Here is a 24,421-nt window from a genome sequence, read left to right as displayed (position 1 = left end):
CCGGTTAAATTTAGCCACTGGTCTAAATCAGTGAACAAGGTATAGATGCCCATCCAAACCTTGGTCACGCTACGTCACTAATTAACTGGTGAGACCAACATTAAACCAACTACAAACACACTTTAAAAAAAAAAAAAAAAAGTCAATTAAAAAAATTGCCTACTTTTTTCTTTGGTCACTGGTCACGGTAGGAGAGTGATAATCTGCCCTGATCTGCTCTGATACATAATAATAATAATAGAGGAAATCCCTCTGCTCTGCAGGATGGTGAAGTAGGTCTGGGTTTCTTGTCTGTTATTGTCATATATATCAGAACACCTCAGCGTGCATCACTTGTATAATGGCCTGTCTACATTTCATTCCAAAGTCGCAGTGTTTAACCCCCAATGCTCTTTTTTTTTATGGTAGTTGTAAGCTAAGTTATGATGTTTGTTTTACGTTGGCAACCACGGCGACGCAGTCCGGGTGCCAGTGCAGACAGCTTCAGCAAAACAACACTGGGTCAGTCTGCAAAAAAAAACTGAACCAGGCTCAACTTCAGCTGCAACACAGCGTCATTCGGCAAGGTGTCGCGTTGGCCAATCAAATATATGCAAATGCACATTACGTGTAGATCGCTCTGCAACATGAAAGCTGTATTTCTGCTGTTTACCTGGCGGCCATGGTGGCAAACAAGTTAACAGTTGCACCATAATGGTAACGTTGTTGAATCCTGTCCTGGAGTATTACAAAGTGCTGTGCAGTGTGGCGTTGTGGCCTTTAAAAGCATTCCTGTGTTACCCCCCCACTTGCACCGCCAACGCAGCTCCACTGTTTCAACGCAGGGGCTGCTTTTGGTCTAATCTCCAATAAACCCAAAAATATTGTGTCAAGCAGTTAGATAGCTGTGTGTGTAACATTAACATAAGTCAGTACTTGATTTTATATTCATTGTGCATGCCTCTGTCAGGCGAATATAATGCTGTAGTCCATGTACATAAATATTTTCATGAGGCCAACCTTGCATTACGCATTCTGTTTTTTATTTGATTATGGGAATTAGCTTTTTCCCAGAGGCACAGAAGTTTCATCATTTTAAATCTTCTAGTAATTAAATTCTCAATCCTCTTTTTATATAGCAAACCTAAACAAGCCTTTGTTAATAGTCAGAACCTTCCCTATAAATCTAATTTGTGTAGACAATCACAGAGGTAATAGATCATGTGATGAATAGCCCTTCACAATTAAATAGGACACCATTTACTTCAATACTCTCTATAAAAACCATCAGAATTTGTGTCCCAACAAATAAATCTTTAAAATTGTTATTAAACATCATTTAAGAACATTTAGGTGCCAACACAAAAACCACACATGCTAGTACACAAGCTATTCACATGCAGACTATACAAAGGTAGAAATTCACAGTATTTCATTCATACCTTTTTCAAAAAATAAAATTGAAGCAGAAAGGATTTTTTTTCACCACAGGCACCAAAAAGTACAAATTCATTACATTCAATGCTGGAGTGTCACACTTAACATCTTGTTTGTACCAAATGTCTCTGTTATAATGATGTATGTCACAATGTTAGAATTAAATCATTTCAAATGGCTGCCTCAGGTGCATTCAAATGTTGTTTTTACTGAATAGTAGGAAACACTGAAATCTGAGCTGACGTTGCAAATATAGCTGGAACCTCAATACTGTGTGACTATTGACTAATGTGTCAAAAAGTACCAAAAAGTGTTGAATATCAAAAGTTGGCATCAAATGCTTGATCTTGCTCTTTTTTATGATCTGATGAGTTTTCTGCCTGATTTAAATAAGGTAATTTATGATTATATTTCTATGTAGGTAAAGTTCTTTTCTTAAAAGGCTGCATTAAGCAGTTTGGCATATGTCATTAAAATGAGGAAAAAGTCTGTAGTCTATAGCAACACAGTACCAAAACTCTGGTACTGTGTTGGCATTGACGTCCACCATTTTTGACATGATGTGTAGCCAGAGCTGTAAGTGTTAAAGAGCAACAAACTTAAGATGTGGCTCATTCCTAAATTAGACTTTAAAATGAGGTTGGATTTCTGACCGCTGGTCCCCCCTTTGGAGCCAGGTTTTGAGTTCGGAAAATGTCCAGATTTTTTAAGCTTAAACGTGCAGTGCGGAACTTTTGTCTCTCCCTACTGGCAGTGACAGTAATTACACAAACACTGATGGATACAGAGAAATTTCCACAGTTCCAAGACAGTACTTCATTATTTAGATGGAGTAAATGTAATAGCTTCATAGCCATCCACATCTGCCCTCAGTCCCATCACCACACTAGTGGTAATTTGAGTCTGTCCTCACCCACAATCACTTTATTTTTTGGACTGTAATCCTTCCCCTTTATTTTTTTATCTGGAGTGTCAGCAACTGTTCTAGGATGCCTCCTAGGGTTTTTAGGCCATACTGCCATACTCCATCACTATGCTCAAACCTTTGGTCAATCTGTCCATTCAATTTCTGTAGGACTTTTATTGTGCCCCTCATCGCGCACAGTACAAGATGCTGAAGGTTCCTACCCATGTTTTTTACCTAGGAACCTTCAGCATGTTGTACTGTGTTGCAAGGGGGGCATGTAATAAAAGTCAGAGAAATAATGCTGCTTAATTGACCCTCCAGACCTGTTTACAATGTACATTTAGACAATAAAACACCCTCTTCAGCTGTGGCAAACTTGCTGGTTGACATTAAATGCATCACTACCTCTGTGCACCGTCAGAAAGTCATCACAGACAGGAAGTTTAAAACTGCAGGTAAAAAGATTGACCTGCCTCTGATGTGCTTAATCAACAGTGAGTTAACTTGTTTGCTGACGGCTTGAACATAAAAGACGTTCATTGATATGTAGAAGTCCTGCACTTCAGCTTTAACTTAGAATTTCCAAAAGCTAAACTGTACAATATTCAGTGGATTCAAAAGACTTCATTATTGATTCAGTTAAATGCCATCAAATCCCAACTATGACCCAAAGCCCATCATGCTTTGCAGCCTACATAATACTCACAGATGCACAAGTATGTTCTGTAGCCTTACATCCAATTATAACTGGATATATGAACAAGGTCTCCAGATGGTCAGCCAACCAGAAAATCACAGGATGTTAAATTCTGTCAGAATGTATAGAAGAGACAGCAGCACTCAGCCCAAGTGGGTAGCAGTATTCACAAAGGACATGTGGACTGACCCCACAAAAACAGGTCAAATGAGAGTTGCAAAGGGGCCTCACTGCTGAATATGTTAACACATCACACAGCCATACCCGGGGGGGGGGGGGGGGGGCAGATCTCGTGCTGGATGCAGTAACACTGCACAAAGAAGAGTGTGAGGTCAGTACAGAGGGTGTGAGAAAACTCTTAGCAGCTACAGACATGTGACAAATTAAAGGAGAAACCTGAAAACTAAGGGAGGAATCAGGATGACAGTAATCTCTTCCATAGATGATGCAGGGTCACTGAAAGGTTTGAGTATGAAAATTATGTGAATCATATGCTGTGGCCTTCAGATCTCAACCTAATTAAACACCTGTGGGACATTTTTAAAGCGATGCTTTGGACTGTGCTCTCGAGCAGCATCATCAACTGAGGGAATATCTTTTGGAAGAACGGTGTTCGTCCCTCCAGAGGCTTGTAGAATCAATGTCAAGGTGCACTGAAGCTGTTTTGGCAGAACATGGTGACCCATCACCTTACTAAGACACTTTGTTTTCCTTTAATTTGTCTCCCGTCTGTATGTCTGGTGCCATCTTGGAGGTCCCTGTAGAGACAGCGGAAGTATTGAGACTTGTTTCTAATAACTCATAATCTAATTTGTGTGACTCGTGACTCTCATATGGCAGTATTTCATGTCAGCAAGGTTAAAATTCCTGGGGCTCCCCACCAGAAGAGATGTAGCCATTTTGGATAAATGAACCAAATAAAAAGTAGATTTGCTTTTGACGTGCTACATGTAGATATCCACTGACCTGGATGATTGAGAATCTTTGCAGACACCTTGCTAAAAACAAAAGCATCTGCTTGTGACAAGTGTCAAATCTTTAGTGGCGGTGCAGAACTACTCTCAGCGAGTCAAACAGCTGCAGAAACACTTACAGCAAGTTATTGCAACTTCATTTCCAGAACTCAACAGCACAACGCTGAAATTGACAGTATAGTCTGACGCAGCCTTGTGGTGCACATTTGATGTTCTGTTTCCTTGAATTTATGCTGTTTAATAGTCTGTTAACTGCTGTTCATGCAATGTGTTGATGTAAAACCTAATGCAGCAGAGAGTTTTCCCCAGAGGAGATCTATCAGAACCTGAATATAAATGTTCTTATAATCAGGACGGGATCACTGGTACCCTGCCATTGTACAGGTGCAGGTAGTAAAAGGTGAGGACCTCCAACATGGCTGCCAGAGACACACACAGTCACATATAGCTGCTACTTTATGAATGTGTAAGACATTGGCTGCTGTTTTTTCTTTTTTTTTCGTAGTTTTTAGATCTTTTTATACAAATTTTGGCCCCTTTGAAAAATTCAACATAAACTACTAACAGTAGAGACTTTTAGTATGTAAACACCTTTGAACCAAAAGCTGTTTAGTACACTACCCTGCAAGAATTGACCTAACAGCTACAGTATTTCACAGGGAAAAACAGATTCACATTATCACTTGAAATCTAGACTCAGTAATGCATATTTACAGCAGACGTTTTATGTCCGGGGGCCAGTGCAGACCCTCTGTTTTACCCAGTTACTGTACAAGATAACTGCGCAAGACTGTTCATAGAGAGATAAAAACAAAATAACAGCTGAACATTAATCTGAGATTTACATGGCACATTCAGTACAGGCTCATGAGATATTCATGAATAAATGATGTTGAATCCAGCATCATTACACTTTCATGTACATGTTTACAGTGCAGATTTCAGAATAAAAGCCTGTAGAAAAATTTAATTTGTAAATAGATGGTTCACATACAATCATAATCATAGCTGTCTCATCTTGTCGGCACAAAACTGTCGTTAAAAAACAAAAAACAACATAAAAAAACAAACAAAAACTAATGAATACTGTTAATGTGTGTCACCTGCTTTTCCATTTGTGTGCAAGTCTTGTCTGGTTTCCTAATTAATGTATACATGTCCTATCATTAAATAAAACTGTAATTTTATTGGCAAAGGTAAAGTGTCATAACTGGGACAAACTATCCCCTGGGCTATAATTAAATGTTGAAACATTTTCAAACCAACAAATCATTACCTTAATCATAGCATTAATTAATAATCATTAACATTAATTGTTCATTAGTGTAAGCAAAGTAGACCAATGTCAAGACATATAGCAGCTTCTATCAGCAGCATTTATACTACATTTACATTGTCAGCCACTGGTTTGAAATCATATATGCTGGATTACTTAAGTCTGGTTTCAAACCTTCTGTATTACTGTCCACATTTTTCATTATTCTCTCAGCTATTTAAATAAATCTCAGGCTGTTTTCCCTGGTTGGAGACCCAGTTGAGCCAATCTTGAGCTGTGTCCAGGATTTAGTGTGGGGGTGTCACCTTCCTGCACCGTAGCTCAAAAAACAGGGACAGAAGAATGGCCACATGAACGGTCACAAATGTGGATAAGACCAACAAATCTGTTCAGGTTGTTGCAGTTGACTCACAGATGTTGGTGGCACAGCTGTGACACACACACAAACGCAGGACACTTCTATTTGAAACTCAATGTCAGGCTAAGTGAAGTGAAAGCTAAATTCAGTGTAACGATGAGGCTCAGATTGCATTCAGAGGTAGGTGGGCTACTGCTTTTACTGGCTGGATCAGATGCTTCAGTTCATCGTCCCTCTGTAAAGTTTTGTTTAAATCTAAACACAGCTGTGGTTCTGGCCACTATCACATTTAATAATAATAATAATAAACTGAGTAGTTACTTTACTTTTGAAATCTGCTCTGCAAACATCACAGTACATACGTCTGATACATCTTTATACATTTTTACATACAGTTTTATCAATGCGATATCAGCCAGTCCTAATTGATTTATTATGCACTGGACAACAAGAGCTTTAAGTTTTCTTTTCTCTCTGTAGATAACTACAGCACAACCTGCTTCCATTTTGAACACGGCACAATATGTGCAACATCATGTGCCTTAAAGGTGATAAATAAAGATTAACGACCAAATTGAGCGTTTTCAGACGGGTAATTTAAATGTTCGGTTTGCACATGTATTTCAGGAGCAAACACTGCTGCGATTAATGTTTTGAAGTGGTGCAGGACAGTCAACAGGATAAATTACAGCATTACACATTATTTTCTGCAATTTGTTTGTTTGTTTTGCCTGTTGTCTGTTGTGTTAAAATAGCCTTGGACAGATTACATATAAACATTATCTTCTAAAACCTATTCAGGTGAGCCTTGCAGTTTACTTGCACTGAATGGTGGGGGCAATTTTCTCGGGAACGTGAACACCTTTGCTTATCACCTTGAAGAATATTTCTGTGCGTCTCCTTAAATTGACACTGCAGTCACACCCCCGCTACTGCAAGATGCCTTCTCCAGGTCCTCCATGACCAAGTCCTGTTGAGTGACATGGTTGAGACGCCGAGAAGTGCTCTTATCCAGGCTGTTGAGAGAAATAGGCTCCAGAGAGGTTTGTATGTTGTTGGCTGGGAGCACAGAGTTTCCCTGCAGCCTGTGTGAGTAAGGTTTCCTCCGCTGTCCGTTCGCCGCGCACAGGCTGAACTTGAACACAGCTTGAAATCCACTGCGGAAATTCTCGTTGAAGAAACCGTAGATGATGGGGTTGACGCTGCTGTTGAAGAAGGCTAGCCAGTGGGCAAAGGGGTAAATGTAAATGTTGATGATTCTGTACTGTTGCTCAGTCAGGCTGGCATAGTCGCTCAACATCATGAGGGTCCACAGAGGCAGCCAGGAAAGGATGAAAAGCAAAGCAACTATCAGAAGCATTTTAATCACCCGTTGCTTTTTCTTTGACACAGTGTGCCGGTTGTCGTGGCCCGGCTTTCCTCCTGTTGGGACTGCTGTTTTGAAAAGCGTTATGCCAATCCGGGCGTACATGACCACAATGAGAGAGAGAGGGGCAAGGTAGATATTTGCAAACAGGACAGTGGTATAGATCTTCCTCATCTCCTGGTTTGGCCAGTTCTCTCTGCACCAATAGAACGGACTGGTTTTGTTGTCATAGCCCAGTAACACCCGAATGGTTTGCTCCTTGGTCACTTGTAGCATCACTCCAGAGGGACACATGATGGATATAGCCAGAACCCAGATAATGACTATTATCAAGGTGGCTGTGGATATGGTCAGCTTTTGCTTGAAGGGGTAGACGATACATCTGAATCTGTAAAAGGATTAAACAAAGACTGTATAAGGGAGATGTATATAAACATTTAACCTGATTTTGAAAATGGCTTTTCCACTGGAAATTGAGTGACGGTAACAAACATTTACTTCAAATAGCACAACTAGAACAACTAGAATGGCGCATACCTCCATCAAGGCCAAACAATCATATACAAGTTTGTGAGCTGCACCAAATCGTCCGTATTTTATTTCCTGAGAAATTGACAAAAGAGTTGAAAAAGTGTTGAAAAAGTCTCACAATGTTAAGGAAAGTGATTAGAAAAACCTTTCATGAATCCGCCCAATTTAACCAGATCTCAACCAAACTTTAATGGATTTGTTTCCCATCCCTCCACCAAGTTTGGTGCGAATCGGTTCAGTACCTTTTTCTTACAAATAGACAGACATGGGTGAAAACATCACCTCATTGATGGAGGTAATCAGAGTTAATGTCACTTTTAATGAGACAAACCCAGGCTCTAATCACATGGAGGGGCTGTTCCCAGAACAGTCATAGATATTAAGGATGCACATGCTGAAAGTGGATGTGCAGGTCAGTATTTCTGAAATAGCTCAGAATAATAAAGTGAAAACAAATCAACATCAACATTTGGCTTTAAAATCAGATTATTCTGACTCACTGTGTGGTAGACTAATGTTCAGAACACTGACGTCACGGTTTGTGCTCAGTTTCATTTTTTCCCTGCTCTATAGTGCAGTTTGTACTGCAGATCAATACCTAAACAAGAGAGCTGTAATTAACCACCCCACCCCCCCAGACACACAGCTGAAGCGTCCTACCCTAATTCTTCAGGGTCCTTTCTCACCAGCCATTGCGTCAGATGTCCTACTGTAAGCTTTACCAAATAATGGAGTCGACACTTGCACGTTCATATGCACACAAATTCAACACAAATTTCCCTGCGACACAAAAAAAGCTTCATCAGAAGTGTGCGTCATTCAGTCCAAACGTTCATACTTAAGGCTGCTGGAGTGTGAAAATGACTTGCTGTTATGGGAGCCTCCTGCATGACACTGAACTCTGTGCATCCCTGATTTGGTCATCACTTTCAGACATTATTCATTCATCTATTATATTGTCTGTACATTTCCGCACAATATGACCCATTCAAGAAGATGGACGTATGTACCCTTTAACAGTCATCGTTTTGTGGGACTGAACTTATTAACCTTCCAGCTCAATCAGAAACATCTTCAAACAATGACATTATCTTGTGAACTGATCCAGGGAGATGTAGCAGCAGTGAAGGACGTATTCAGGTCCTTTACAAGTGGAAAAACACTCCAGTACAGGTCAAAGTCCTGCATTCAAAATCTTGTCATTAGTGGTGAATAAATAAGTAAGAAACATTTTAATGTCCATATTTAATAGGCCCCCCATGCACATACACCAGTTGGCAGCAACTAGTGACCTGCAGTAATAATATGTGGCCTGCGAGATTTATTTTATTTTAATCTTTTTTTTTTTTTTTTAAATCTGACTGTGTCTGACAGTCTCACATTCATCTCTGATGTCCAAACAGAGAATCTACCCTGACCTGGAGATGCTTATTATACTGTTATCCATGCTGAGAGTGAATGACAGACCCACACAGTCACATCAGGAAGCGGCTGCAGCGTAGTCAGTGCACAGCGTCTGGTGCCAAAATAGATAATGGAAGCAACAGTTACCCACAGATTTCCTTCCTCGAGGTGATTTTGCCAATGACATGAAGGCAAGTGAAAGTTTGGGGTTTTTTGGAAGCAATGCTTCATTTTACATTATTGTGAGCTTTTAGTCTGAAATAGGTTCTGACAGTTGTTGCTTGACAGACCTCTGAAATAGACATATGAAAAATAACAGTAAATCAGTTCAGTAAATCAGTCAAATGTATAATATGTGACTATGGGCCACATGTTAACAGTAACAAATCAAATTTCAGTTTCATTTTTAATCAATCAATTTTCTTAAATTAGCATTTGATTATGTTCTGGTCCACCCTGTAATGGATTAGAAAAAAAAGGTTGAACCCAAACTTACTTGCCGACCTCTGACATACACATTCTTACCTATTGTTTCACACTATTCCACTGTTGTACAGCTGATATGCAGCCTGCAAAGCCATTGAAGAAGACCACTATCAAGTACACATGGCTGTAAATATTGCAGAATTTAAAATCTGCTTTGTAAATGATTTATGAGGAAGGAGTTGCATTCAGCATGTTTCTTCGAGGATACACACAAGGTGTTTTGGATAGTAACAGTAGCAGAAACATGGCAGGGGACAAATGGATCATTGCAGCTTAGACAACAGAGGAGATGTGCATCGACTCGAGGTCTCACCAGGAAAGAATCTTGGGGTGTTAGTTTGACAACAGAGGCGTCCAGATGCTTCCAGACGCAAATGAGGATGTTGATTTAAAAAAAAAAAAGAGAAATCAGGTATAGAGTCTCTGTGATACCACCATACTGTAGTATTATGATTTATAATACTACTACGGTGTGGCAGCTGTAGGGTGACATAGGGACAGATGCAGAAATCAGACTGCAAAGTGATCTGTGTATGAATACACTGGCCAAAGGGGACACAGGAGAGCTCTTTATCTCTTTACCCTTTCAAAACAGATTCTAATCATGAGGCTCATAGATGCTGTATGTAAGGTGACTCTGACTCTAGGATGTCAAAGCATTTCAAACTCCCATCTGTCCTTTCCAGAGGCGCAGACGCCCTCCAGGGATTCTTTTTTCAAGCGGTGACGTCACTGCACGTGTAGTGTCTGAGGACCAGGCGATGTCAAAACATCAGCTCTGTCATTTTTACAGCTTGGAGACCTTGGAGAGCTGTAAAACTTACAGAACTGACAGAGCCCCCACCCCCTTCCCTCCCTCTAATGTCCTCTAACTCCGCTGTGTGTGTTTGTTTGCTGGTCTCCCGTGTTGGCAGCAAACTATTTCCCCACTGTGAGACTCTGAGGCCTCCTCCAGTGGTTTGGAAAGTAGTTAAGCAGGATGCCTGTTGTCATTTCTTCCAAAGTAAACAAGTACCAATTAAAAACGATAAAGCTGTGCAATCCTGCTCAGCTCATGTCTTTCTTTGCAAGAAATCTACATCTAAATGACATCCTCTCAAACAATCACACAGTAGAATCAACACCTTTTCAATAATAACTGAACATCATAACATGAAGGATGATTTAATGCAGACTGTTTTTTTTTTTTTTTTTGTTTGTTTAGACTGCATTAAATTTAGCAACTTAATAAACTGCCAACTGAGGGTCTATGCATAAGCTAATATATGGTCACAGAAAACTTACATATTTTAGGATTAGGCTATGTGGGTCAGTTAATATGAACATATTACTCGAAAATTTAAGCTTGTTAAAAGAATTCTTTATGGCATCCATGTATCTTCCATTCGCTGAAGAAGGCTGTGAGATATGGATGAAAACTCTCAAAAAAGGCTGTAAGTGAACCTTTTAACCCTTAGATTTTCTAGTATTTTATCACATAAATGAATAGATTTGTGCTGTCTGGGTGCTTCCTAGTCTTATGTGTTTTCTTTTGCACATAAAACAAGGTGCAGTTCATATATGAAAGATGCTTAGAAAAGGAAATGTATTATGGTATTTTGTGAAGCAGTAATGGTAAAATACAGCCACTGTACCTGTCAACAGCAATAGCGACCAGAGTGAAGACAGATGCTGACACAGAGATCCCTTGAACCATGCCACTCATTTTGCAGACCAGGCTTCCAAAAGGCCATCCTGTCGGCAGGAAAGATGCATTCAGCTGATTTACCATTGAGACATTAACTTCAGACAGTAGAGTACATGCATGAATTCAGACTGTGTCAAAAAGAGTCACGCTCACAAATAAATCAGTGCACTGAGGCATCTCAAGGGATTTGCCGTAATGTCATATCTGTGTTTCTTAAAAGGGAACAATCCCTTCTCTTGCAGTACTTGATCAGGGTTGCTGTAGCAGAGCTGCTGAGAGCGTAGGTGTCTTATGATGGGTGACTAAAATAATCAGACTTCAGGCTGCCATCAGTGTAACCACCGGCTTCTGTAACCTTTACTGGTGCCTGATTGTATACACTTTCTGAAGTTCATGTCAGAGATGCTTACCTCTCATCCAACAACTGGATGAGAGGTAAAAGGGATGGAAGAAGTTCCTCTTTGCATTTTTGCTCTTGGTTGTGAAGTTTTATGAGCACCAAAATGATCCACATTTTACCATAATGTGGCCGTAATAGAGCGTTCTGGTGGTTTGGCCAACTGAAGCAACACAGTAAGGAAGGATGTTTGCTTAGAACTCATTTCTGCTTGTGGTTTAGTTTTATGGACGTTATACTGTAATAAGGTATTGGGTGTATGTTTTTTTTTTCCCTGTTAGTGGCAGTACACATGTCGTATAACTTGAGAAAATATGTGCACAGGTACCCTAAAGGTTTGAGCCCCTTGTTAAAAAAAACATGAAAACATGTACCTCCAGATACAGTCCTGGTGAAAATTAGTACCACTACCACTGAATTTCAAGAATATAATTCAGATCTTCAGAATTAAATGCAAATGAACCACTCAAGTAAAATGTCCAAGGTTACTGAATAAAAGAAAAAAAACTTGCAGAATAACACAATTATTGGCATCCTTTTGATGAAGTGAAATTTGTTCCTGAAACAAAATAAAACCAAATTCTGTGCTTAATTTTCAGTGTTCACGTGACATAACGTTCAAGGACGTGGCGCTGTGTCTGTGAAAGTTGATGTGGCTTGTGTTAAAAAAAAAAAAAAAAAAAAAAAGAGCTTCAGGCTGACTTCAGCAACCTGGAGTACCAGAGTGATGGTTTCAGCCTGTACCTCACCTCATACTAAACCAAGTAGGGCTCCATGGACGAAAACCCAAAGATAACATCACTAATGAAAGCAGGGCACAAAATGGCAAGACTAATGTTTGCAAAAACTTTCGTAGATAAGCCAAAGTCTTCCTGGGTTAATGTCTTAACAGATGAAAACAAAGCCAAGCCCTTTGGCAATGCAGCACATCATATAGGTGATAAAATGAAGCCCATAAGGAAAAGGCTGAAGGTCTATCGTTCTGTGGGTCTGCTTTGCTGCCTCTGGAGCTGGAGGCACTGGATGTATCAAAGGAATGTAGAAATCAGAAGAATAGGCACTTCAGAGCAAAATGTGTTTCTCAGCATCAAAAAATTAGGTTTGAGGCAAAGGTCTTGGGACATTCAGCAGGAAAACAACACAAAGCTGACATCCAGCAGCACAAAAGAATGGCTGAAAATGAAAAGATGAACCGTTTCAAACTGCAAGAGCTGCAACACATAACTGCAAGAAGCGTTTAGAGGCTCATTGCTGCCAAACATTCTGCATCAAATGGAAGGGTGCCAATAATTGTCAGGGGTACATTTTGTGTTTGTATTATTTCACTATTGGGCAATTTTTGTTTTTTTTGCTGTTCAGTAAATATCTGGTTGATTGATTCATCTGCATTTAATTTCAATGCTGGAAAATTCAATATTTTAAATCAAAGCATAATTGTGAGCCTAAAATACTTAAATTCATTATAATGTTTTTCTTTATTACCACTACGTAGCTGCTGCATCCTGACATGAGTCATTTTTGGCTCCAGTCGTTGGTCTTCCCCAGTCAACGCTACAGTTTTACAAAATGGGTCCAACTTGGGTAGGTGTAATAGTTTCCAAAGACCCAAGCCTTGCAAAGTTTGGAAGTAGTTCAAATTATCACAAAACAAAAAGGTGGTCTGTCCACTGCACATTTTAAAGGGTGTAGCACAGCAGCAATAGCCAGAGAAAATGCACAGGTGCTGTTGTGGATGATGGACTGCCAGAAAAGGCAATTTTAAACATGCAGTTTGATTTGTGCTGTATTACACAATGACATACAGTTTGTCAAAATAAAATTAACTTAGATGGAATAGTAAAAAAGTAATTGTTTAGATGAATCAACTAACATGTTAAATAGTCAATAGATTAATCAATTAGAAGCAGCATTATTATGAGTGGCAGTTTGATCGATGTTGAAAAGATGTTGACAACTGTTTTTGGGTGACATTGGAGACACACATCAAATCTCTGATAAACATGCCAGGAGGATATTTCAAACTTTTTTCAAGGCACTGATGTCTTACTATGAATAAACACTGGTCCCTCTGACTGTATTCAGCTGACCGCTCGGCATCACTGTCCTGTTGGTGTGATGCGTGACCCAGTCAATGTCATTGGCTCACACCACACCACTGAAGAACACTGCACAGCATGAGTTTGTCATCACAGAGCCATAGGGATGTTGACAGAGGGTGATGTGCCCGGCCATGGCCCAGTTTGTGATTGATACAGTGCTTAATGTTACAGCTGAGTATTTTCAATTTCCATCTCTGTGACACCAAGTCTTGTGCCTCCTGCTCTCGAAGTCTTTCATATGCCTTTTTGTGAACTTCTGTCTGACTTGACTTGACCTCTTTTCTCTCCCCATGCATCACTTTCTCTGTTTCTCCCACTTTGCTCAGATTTGACAAGTGCTGCTCTGAATGTTGTGCTTCTAGCAGGATCTCCCTTTGCAATCAAAGAGCATTGAAGTTTTTTTTTTATCTATGATCCTTTGCTTCTCCATCTCTAGCCTGCAGGGAGGTCTTTCTTCCCTCGTTTCTCACTGTGGTCAGATGGTTAGCCGTGAGAAAAACTGGAGTATTTCCAAATCCGATAAATGCCAGTCAACTGGAATCACAATAGTATTCTCCCTCCCCTTCTTGTAGCCTCTGACTCTCACTAGACCACATAACAGACTTGGGTTTACAAAATGACAAAACAAATTACAGCACAATAAACCCCTGTAAACAAGCTTTTAATATTTCTTTAAAGATCTCATCAAGATACATTTTAACATGAAAATACTATAAGTTGCATAATGGACAGTGACTAGCTTCCTGTCCCGAAAACCATCTCGTACGTACTCACCACAAAATGAGATTTAAGGTGAACACCGAGAAACTTTCCCTCTTAAACATATGAATGTGAAAACTGCCTTATAGCCCTCAACATATACGTCATTGTGCATGGCTACGGTCAAACACCCTTATAAAGTAACGCGTGTGGGGAGGGACAGTTTCCTTGTTTCTGGTCTGCTGTGTGCTATTCTTGTCATGCTGTGCATTACATTATATGACATCACATTCATTTTTCATTTGTTTTGTCCAGAGCAACTTAAAATAAGTGCTTCAAACATGAGCTACCCATCATTAAAAATTGGAAGCACGTCCTTATCCAACAAGCACCTAAAAGCGTGGTCAGTGTTACACTAGAAGTGCTTGTTTTTTTTCCACCTGATGCCTGTTTGAGTGCTCCTGAAATTGTATTTTCATGACGTTTCCTTTCTTCTTTTTTGATAGCTCAGTAATATTTTTTGCAAGAGGAGAAGTGTAGAATAGGAAAGTGGGCAGAAATATTGTCCCTATTGTAAATTTGCATATGAACATTTTCTTGTCAGTACAACCTCAATATTCTGCAACATGAAAGCACAAACTTTTCAATTCAAGGCTTTCCACTGGTGTCAATCTGTTTTGTCAAATTCTGAAGAAGAAATAAAACACAGCAAATATTATCACAGTCAGAATGGCACCGGTATTAAAATATCACGTTAGAGCAACACTAAATGATATGATTTTAAATTTATTCTGGATGAAGCCTTCAGTGCCTTAGACAAAGTTGTAGACTCCTCTCCAGATCAGTGCCTCTCTGATTTCTGTTTCCTTTCTGTGGGTGGTTTCTTTCATTCTCGTTTACTTCTGGCAGCTCCAAGCTGTCCATAATATTTGAGGATTTAATTCTGAGTTATGTCATTGCACCAGGGATTTAATCATCAAGCACTCTGCCAGCTGGATTTCCCCAAACTCATGTCAGGGTCTGACCTCTGCCTGATTTAGACAATAACCATAGACCATGAAGCAATGGGATCACACCAGCCATGAGGCCCCAACAACATGCTGGAGGTCCGACCAATGAGTACTTTGTACTGTAGTTATTACTGCATCATTACATGAGCACTCAGTTGTCATTGTAATGCTATCACAGTGACATTTAAACATCTGCCAAAGAACTCAAAACCACCTCTTTGGTATTTCCTGCTATAGTTGGTGTGTTGGTTTTGCCATGATTTGACACACACACTCGATGCTTAATATCTGCTCTACTGAGGAGGCAATAGGTGAATAATTGGTGTGTAATCACCTATTTAACCATAATAATACCATAAAATATTAAAGTGATCTCTGAAGGTAGGCAAAGCAATTTATTTGATCCACAGCAATAAGAGCAAAATCTTTTGTTGTTAGATTAAAATGTTTACGCTTAACTTTGTGTTTTTAAGATACCAGATCCAAATCAGTCATTTCAGAAAGCCTGAGAATAGGTGGAATAAACTTTCATTCATCTATTGAAAAATTGATGGCCTTGATGTTAGTCAGTTGAGAGGAAACATAGATCATCCTGAATTATCATGTCTGGTTTTCATAGTTTTTGTTTAACACAGGAAGAAGCACTGCAGCTACTATAGAGAGCGTGCATGAGGAATCTGAACCTTATCACTCGCCTTGAGAATCACTCATGTGAGATCTGTGTCATCTAGAGCCAACTGTCAAGTTAAATCAGCACAATATGTAAAAAGCCCTGGTCTTATTTATGCATGCAGGGAAGGCTGTCGCTGGGCCGTCTTTGTTTTTGACCAACACAGGCTGTTAAGAAAACAGCCATGATCTTCACAAGGTTCATTTTGCAGGGGATGGCCTCCACTTAACACCTTAAGTGGTCAATATCAATGCGAGTCCACTCTGAAGAACGGGGGCAGTCCAGGAGTGAATGTAATAATATCAGTTGTTAGGGATTAGGAATCAAGGTTAATCAAAGGATGATCAAGGCTAACAGCCCTGTGAGGCTGTAATGCTTCATTAAACACAAAACAACAACATTATTGATTGGAGGGAAAATGGATGAAAAAACTTCATCACATAGCTCTTTATCAGTAGTGAGGGAAAAATGTAAAGAGGCCTGAGGTTGGCACCACAGGAAGATCTGAATTCACACTTCTGCTTATTGGAGCTTTTTAATTTATAAATCACAAAATTAACATGTGAAATAACCCCCACCCCACCCAGAATTCTCCCAAGATAACCCAAACAGTGACACCAAGCACATACATGTATAACAGACATACAACCTCATTTGATGGACACAATCAGGAAAAAGAAAGAAATCCAACATCTAAAAAGATAATTAAAAAAATAATAATTAGTGGCCATTTCAGACATTTCAGACTCATCTCTACAATGTCAAAAAATTGGCTCAGCCTTCAGCTGCTGTCACATTTCCAACAACACATCAACCCCAGCTGTTCTAATGTGGAGCTGTGCTTCAAGATGAATGTGTACATGTTCAGGAGATACCAATTAGCAATGTTACAATTAATTAATTCAAATAATAGTTTGACATTTGGGGACGTGTGTTGCAGACAGTTAGGTGGGAAGTTTGATAAAACCCTCAAGTCTGCAGGATAAATACACAGACACAGTTTCCATACAAATTGAGAGTGGCATTGATAAGAGAGCAAATTTGTGTATTTCCCAAAATGTCAAAAGGTTTGTAGAGTAATAAAGTTAGGTAAGGCAAGATATTCTGTTTGTGTTTGTCTCAAGAGAATCAAGGGAGAGTTCTGGTTCCAGGTCGTCATTTACTGTTTGCAACAGGAAATCTGTTAATTAGAGATGTTTACAGGTAACACCTTGTGTCTTGTTAGCAGTTTGTTAGCATTAAACACAAAATGCAACTGAGGTTGACAGGTATTAGGTCATGTTTTTTGAGGTGTCTTTATCATGTTTTCCTCAAGTGTTGGAAAATTCAACCTGTTGATGGGGCTTGATGACAAGTCAGAAGATCACCAAATTGATTGGTGTTTATCCTCTAGAGACCTTCAATGTTTGTACCAAATTTCATGGCAGTCCATTGAATAGTTGTTGGGATTAAGTCACATATTTATCTTTAACAAATGCCATGGCAGTTCATCCAGTAGTTGTTGAGATATTTCAGTCCAGACCAAAGTGTTGAACTAATCAACTGACTGCCATTATCCTTATGGCAACGCTTCCACCTTGGCAAAGAATTCCCAGTTTTGACACAAGTCACAGCCACAATTAAACAACACAATGAAAGCTTCTAATTAACGGCATGCTCACCTGTAATTATGTTGTCAAGAAGTGTTGTGGGCATGCAGAAAATCCCAACCAGGAGGTCACTCACAGCAAGGTTCAGAATAAACAAGTTGGTCACTGTCCGCATGTTTTTGCTCCTCAGCACAATGAAGCACACCACTCCATTCCCCACCATGCACACGAGGAAGATGAGCAGGTAGGACACGATGAAGATGGCTGCCGTGGACGGCTGATGCAGGTAAAATCCAACATAGGTGATGTTGTTTCTAGGTATGATGGACTCCACAGAGGAGTTGTAAAATGTCCAGTTGTCGTAGGGTTGAGTCAAGTTGGTCTCAAGTCCTTCGTTCATTTTAAACCTGAAAAATGAAAGATGAGCAAATTATGTCATCAGGTGAATCAGCTTGGTTTCGAGTGCAGTTTCAAAAAAGGGAAAGTAATTAAGGCATTTCAATCCTTAAAGAAAGGAGGAAGAAAACGAAACATGAAAAAACAGGGTCATTCTGTGACCACGCCGACTGTTCCTACCACAGCCCCACATACTGCACCAGAAAACTTAACTGGTTGCTTGTTTTGTGCATTATATGTATGCACTGTATTCCACATCCTTTGTCCTATTCCTGTTTTTATTTTATTTTTATTTTTATTTGCTGTTTCATGTTGTTCAGTCAAATACAACAAAGGAGCTCTTCTTCTTGCTGTCAGCGGTCAGTAAGCAGGGGTCACTATTTTCACTAGAAAATATAAAGCGTGCCCTGCTTAGGCTGTTAGACAACTGTATGGGGTGGGGGGTGGGGAGGTATAATATGGCTGCATGTTTAATTTGAGGTGACTGAAATTCTAGTATTTATATGTTAGCGCTAGTTAGCAGGTATCGGTGCCCGCTCTCACCATTAGCCTTGGGTTAGCCATCAAGCAAAATGCCCAGATGCCCAGCTGTGCTAACGATGCTAATGGGTGCATAGGCTTGCCAGAGTTATTAAACTGGCACGCACCGTAGCCTGAGCTCCACACAAGCCCCAACTCTTTGTCCATTTTTGGATTAGCCGGGAGTTAGGCGGAGTCAGGCACTGCCAAGATTCCGACGGTGGAGCAGCCCACTCTGAGCTTCAAAACCTCTCTTCGGAAACCTATGGGTGATGTCAAAGAGTCTATATTCATATTTATTTACAGTCAATGGTGTGTGCATGTGCTTGCTGTGCACACCTGTGCACCATGTGATATCCTCGCCGCTATGACTCAGTGAGTTATTTAGCCCTAGGGTTCCTGCTCTGCTCGCATTATGGGACATAATTATCATGCCTGCTCTCTCTCAGCAGCAGGTGTGTTACATGAGGCTTTCACCATGACCATTCAAACCAGGCTTGGATCAGCAGAGGGCCACAGTTCAGTTTATTTTATCTTTAGATCAGTATATAGTGAAGTTGTTTCATTACTTTATATTGAGGTAATAAATATGCAAAAGTCAATTAGATGCTAATGTGCATGAGAAATTTTTTTAAAAAAGTAAAAAAAGATTGGTTATAACAATCATCTGCTCCTTGATTTTCACTATAAAAGTAAGCTACTTTATGTATGAGAAAACACTGACAGCTTAATGCCAACAACTAAGTGGTCTCATAAGATCTCCGGCAATATGACACAAGCTTAATTAATGTGATAGGAAGAAGAGCACATAGAGTCGAGCAGCAGCATCAGTCTGTGATGTTCTGTGCGTTACAGACTTTTAGCTGCATCTCACAATGAAGTGCTGCTATTATGCCCACTTCCACTCAGCCGCCCTTACATATAGCTTAAGTTAGTGATTTTCCATATTTCCCCAAATGACCTTGAACACCCCTCAGAGCAGGAACTTTCCTGGCTGCGTACCTGCAGTTGAAGGGAGGGCAGTAACAATAGCAGAGTGAGCTTGTTTTTTTCCCCTTGAGAGAAAACGGCTAGCAAGAGAGAGCAATGCTGAAATCAGCCACAGATCTCAGATAGGATTTTATTTTGGTCTGTTGTTTAGGCCAAAAAAGCAATTTCAGGTTGTCACCTTGGGCTCTAGTAATTTCTGACTATTTTTGACATGTTGATTAATTGATTCCTCAGGAAATAAATACACACATTGATCTTTTGCAGCCCCAAGTTTAACAATTGATCCTCCTAGAATATTTTCTAAAGCTATTTCCTTTTATAAATATTCATGTTCCTGTTTTCATGCTATAGATCAGAACCTATTAAATGACTGATGACAAATCTTCTTGCCACAAAGTTTTGTCAAAGCTTGTTTTAATTAGGTTTCTGTTTATCCCTGGAGTGTTTTTAATATACACTTTCAAGCAGTCAAAGCTTCCATTACAACCTGTAGTTATGTCTAAAATTCCTCTCATTAATGTGACTAATATTTAAATAGTCAACATTTCATCTTTTGCAGGAATCTGGTAATGCTGTTTGCTGTTTACGTGGTAATTTATCTTTCACAGTATTGTCTGCATTCGCTGTAAAAATCATCTGTTGTCAGACTCCATTGAAGCTCCACCAGCAACTGACACATCCAGAGAAATAAGCAAACAGTTGTGGACAAATGGGCCCAGAAATGCTAATTCCATCTCTGGCCCTGACAGCTGTTTCTGAGATGTGCAAGTGTTTTTAAAGTGGATTCTTCTCCAAGTCAACAGCAGCGAAACAGCTGTGAGAGTATCTACCTGTGAAATTGTAAAGTAGAGATTTGCATCAGGTAGGTGTAGCTGTTGGGATTATGAATCCTGCTCGTTATGTCTGTATGTATCTATGGTTGTGAACACCGGCAAAATTTAGGTGAAAAAACTGAATCATTTGCATTCAAGCTGGCATTCGGAGATTTGCTGAGATTTTCACTGTAAAATATTTCATTCCTGATCATTTAACAATCTCTCCTTTATAACTGATGCCAATGGAAATGCCTCAGAGTAAGAGTCATTTTTGCTCCACGTCGTTGACAGTGATAAACCTCACAGATGGTAAAATCGCTCTACAGGCTCACTGATGCTTTCTCCATGTGAATGAGCTGAATGAAAAAAATACATTTGAATAATACATGAATGGGCAAACAGAGGCCAGTGGTGGCTAATTGAAGGAGCTGAGGAAGATGCTCTTTAATGTTCACCTAACTCTGCAGTTTTAATGACTTATTTATCAATACATAGATGTGTTCTGATGGTCTCTGAGGGAAGTTGAGAATATCTAATAATCGAAACTGGAAGGATAGAGGTGAACTTAGACTGAATTATGGATAAAATGATTCTTTCTGAGATTTCAGCCAGTGTCTCTTTTAAACTGCAGTTGACATAATATAAAATCTAATGTGACTGTTCATTCGTAGATGGCCTTAGATGGCCTCTTTTGTGAAATTGTCACCACAGACTTGAAAAATTATTTTTGACTTCTGCACAAAAGTAGAATAATGTTCTGACAGCAATTTTATTTAGAGACTTTGCCAGTTTCCTGCAGGCACGGGGAAATTTTGCCATAAGAAGAAAAGGATCATGCATAAGTCATCTCAGACAGAAAACTGAAGACCAATTCTAACCTGCAATATGATTTATGCATCCCCCAAGGATGTGGTAGGGCCACAGTGTTCCCCTAGGTCAGATATTTATGCCTCCGTGCCAGTAACAGCTGTGGCCAGGAGCGTTTCTTTCTGAGGTTTCGTCCCTTTCTCATGAAGGCGATACCTCAGGGACATTTTGAGAGAACTTCTTCAAATTTGACCCAAACCTTCACTTAAACTTGAAGATGAACTGATTAGATTTTGGTGGTCAGAGGTCACTGTGACCTCACAGCCATCCCATTTTTGTTAAAATCAAGGTCACTGTGATCAGGTTTTTGGCCGTAACTCAAGACTTCATATGCTAATTATGACAGAATACACGTGATGCCTTTTATTGAATTCTTTTAAAGCCCGTACTACATAAAAGCTGTTATGACTCTAGATACAGACTTGGTTGTAAGCTGGTTGGTGGAGGCCCACAACTGTGAGGTGGAGTCTAGTTTTAGGATGTGATGACTGGAATTCAACCCTAGATCACCCATTTCCCTTCATTGTTTTCCTACATCAGATATGTCGGATTTGGCATGGAACCTGGAGTGACACAGTTTCAGACGACACCTTTCTAGTTTCTAAGTTAATATTCCATCTGTCCATACACAGGTTTAAAGAAGGAATTTTATTTTAAAATATAAAAGCATTTGGTTGTATGTTGTTTTGAAAGTCAAATCTTTTGCAGTCAGTGTGTCGACAGATGCTTGTGCTGTGTTTTATGATTATTAGCAAACTGACGGTTTCAGAGAGATACAGTGTACAGGACCAGACTGGTGATGTTGTGTTGATGATCCTTCTGAGGGAATACACTGCACTATACCTATATTAATGTGCATATGGATGCATAGTAATGTATTATAATGCATAATGTCATGGATAATGTCAAAATCGGTGCAATGATTGTATAAGTCATAAGTGGTGAAGACATGAAATACTTTTTTTCTCTTAGTCCATTTTTATTCACTAGATTCAGTGAATTGCTTCCACAGTCAACTGCCGAGATGATGGAAGTTCCTCTCTCACCCACAGCTGGTGACTTTTTTCATTACAGTAGTTTGACATTGTGGGAGTAGGAATCGCCCACTACAGTGATTGCTCCCTTGTCAGTCTCTTTTTTTATTTGGTAAAATGTGCCAACCCCTGAAAGTACAGGTACCTACAGCCTTTCTTGGGTTTTAACAGAATTCATTCATGTCCAGTAGAGATCTAAATGTGGAGTGGGAGACCCGAGAGGATTGAAATTTCTTGGGAGACATATATTAATTCTCCATGCATCAATTTTTCATGCTCAAAATTAAAGCACTGGAACTTAGGCACTTTTACTCCTGCTGCCTCATAATAGTACGATTGGTTGTCCAGATTCAATTATTGCAGATGATGCCTTATTTTCTATCTTTCTTTTTTTTTTATCAGAGTATGATTCAATACATGTGGCGTAAGAGGTGGAAGAGCAATGTAAGCTCAATATGTTGGAGGCCACATAATCCTGGCATCATAATGCCTGGAAAATTACATATTGATTCACAACTGCATTGGTCCAGATATTATCTGGGTTAAGATGTGCTTCAGTCTTACTTAATGAATCAAATATTTACTATATGTCAAATTACAGAGGTATGTAAAAAATATTCCAGGGTATACTAGCAAGCCACCAATACAATAGGATACCAAGCCATCTCAAAATGCAAACAGTTCATTGGTCCATAGAAAGAATTTTAACCTTGTCAGTTTAACCTCATTAATCAATTATCATAGCCTTTTAATTATCAGTCATATGACCAACTTCGCCACTGCAAGCCTGAGGGGCCTCCTTCTGGAATCCCATGATTTGCATGTGTAAACCCCCACCTCTTATTTTTTTCTGACGTTGCAGTGTGATCAGGTTTGATGTTGCATGTTGCTGCATGTGAGAAAATAACCAGTGTAATTAAAGCACATGTAGCTGCCACACTGAGCATGCTTATCCTTAGCGAGAAACATTTCAGCTTAACAGCCGGGATGAGATGATGGACATGATCAGCGGGTGTTCAGTGGCTCAGTGCGCGACATTTACAACAAAATCCCATTCCTATGTTTGACTGAAAGCCAGAGGATGAGTGTTTCAGTATTTTTTGTTTTTTAAACACACTCCTGTTCATTGTGCCCCCAGACCCCCCTCAGCCAGGTTCGACCCCCAGCCCCGCTGACTAACATGCACTGTAGCTACGCCCCTGACTTCCCCTCTGCTGCGCTAAGGGGAACACACGCAAACACCAATTAATTTGGTTGCAGCCTCTCCGGTTGGACCCAGACGAGGCAAAGACTGAAGGAAACATGCGCACACACACACACACACACACACACACACACACACACACACACACACGGTGCGCAGCGCTGCACCTCACATGCGCTGAAGGAGAACGAACTGCTGTCAGCCCTTTTTTATTCTTGACTCATCTCTCCTGCTGGCAACTTTGTGCGTCAAAGTGCGCAAATTTGAAGCGGACGCAGACTTGAGGAGCTGTCTGGTGAAAAAAACACGCATGACTGACTGCTCCTGGACAAAGAAGTTCCTGTGTCCAAACGGAGACCGGCTCAGCAAAGCGGAGGAAACTGGCAGGATGGAGAGGATGACAGGCGCGCACCGGAATACTGCCACTGACCTGAAAGCTCTGCGGCTTGACCGCCTGTTACAAGCACCAACGAGCTTTAACTGCATCCAAATCCAACTTCAGCAACTCTATCAAAAGAGAAAATCACTTTTTTCAACAACGATTTCACAGATGAATATTCCCCTGAGCCGCACCCGGTGTACCTGGCACCTCATAGTCAGCACGTAGGGTCCGGCAGTAAATAACGCCAGTGAAGTAACTTGTCTTACCTTGGTTTATTTCAGATCAAGCTGATGACGCGCTGTGTGCTGTGAGGAAAAGAAAAGTAAAATGGTCCACTTTCCTCTGAATAAGGCATCAAAGACAGAGCAAAATACACAGACCCGCATGGGGGAAAGATAAAAAGTGAAGTATGTGACACTGTGAACAGTATCAGTCCGGTTTCATGTGAAGGACGCGCTTCATGCGGCGCAGGACGCGCTCAGCCAGCCGCTCAGAGCGCAAGTGGAGGATTTCCAGCCGGATCCGTCCGTATTTGATGCGTGACGTCGGGAGCGAAGGGGGTGGGATGAGAGCTAGATGAACAGGCTAATGGTTGAGTGATATCCCCTCTGATCTCTTCCAGCTGCCTCTCTGAAATGTCAAGACTAC

At 40.2% G+C, this 24,421-nt stretch overlaps 1 protein-coding gene and 1 long non-coding RNA gene across 7 annotated transcripts in view; one reads left to right on the top strand and one right to left on the bottom strand.

Moving 5' to 3' along the window:
• npffr2a (neuropeptide FF receptor 2a) lies at positions 1-24,388 on the bottom strand. 2 transcript variants are annotated; one of them, XM_071483898.1, is made up of 5 exons: positions 24,040-24,388; positions 23,822-23,898; positions 17,639-17,973; positions 11,050-11,149; positions 1-7,382 (listed from the first exon to the last, which is right to left on the bottom strand). In XM_071483898.1, exons 2-5 carry the CDS (start codon positions 23,875-23,877, stop codon positions 6,530-6,532), a joined length of 1,344 nt encoding a protein of 447 aa, XP_071339999.1. In that variant the 5' UTR covers positions 23,878-23,898; positions 24,040-24,388; the 3' UTR covers positions 1-6,529. The 2 variants fall into 2 exon arrangements, with proteins under 2 accessions (XP_071339999.1, XP_071340000.1); XM_071483899.1 differs by lacking the exon at positions 23,822-23,898.
• The window catches only part of LOC139624626 (uncharacterized), a 98,963-nt gene that overhangs the window by 14,925 nt on the left and 59,617 nt on the right, over positions 1-24,421 (top strand). For all 5 annotated transcript variants that reach the window (XR_011691698.1, XR_011691699.1, XR_011691700.1 and 2 more), the window contains exon 4: positions 17,757-17,852. This is a non-coding gene — a long non-coding RNA (uncharacterized lncRNA). The remainder of the gene's footprint in view (positions 1-17,756; positions 17,853-24,421) is intronic.

This window comes from Trachinotus anak, unplaced genomic scaffold, assembly GCF_046630095.1.
Source record: "Trachinotus anak isolate AG129_WGS33_773 ecotype Australia unplaced genomic scaffold, CSIRO_AGI_Tana_v1 ptg000008l, whole genome shotgun sequence".
Lineage (NCBI taxonomy): Eukaryota > Metazoa > Chordata > Actinopteri > Carangiformes > Carangidae > Trachinotus > Trachinotus anak.
Note: the sequence above shows the minus strand (reverse complement) of the source record. Positions and strands in the feature narration are given on the sequence as shown.

Coding starts and splice junctions, on each gene's coding strand:
- npffr2a (XM_071483898.1), bottom strand. CDS start 23,877: ATGCAGTTAAAGCTCGTTGGTGCTTGTAACAGGCGGTCAAGCCGCAGA. Junction 11,150..17,638: donor TCTTGACAACATAATTACAG/GTGAGCATGCCG, acceptor TCCTGCCGACAG/GATGGCCTTTTGGAAGCCTG. Junction 7,383..11,049: donor GTCGCTATTGCTGTTGACAG/GTACAGTGGCTG, acceptor ATCCTTTTACAG/ATTCAGATGTATCGTCTACC.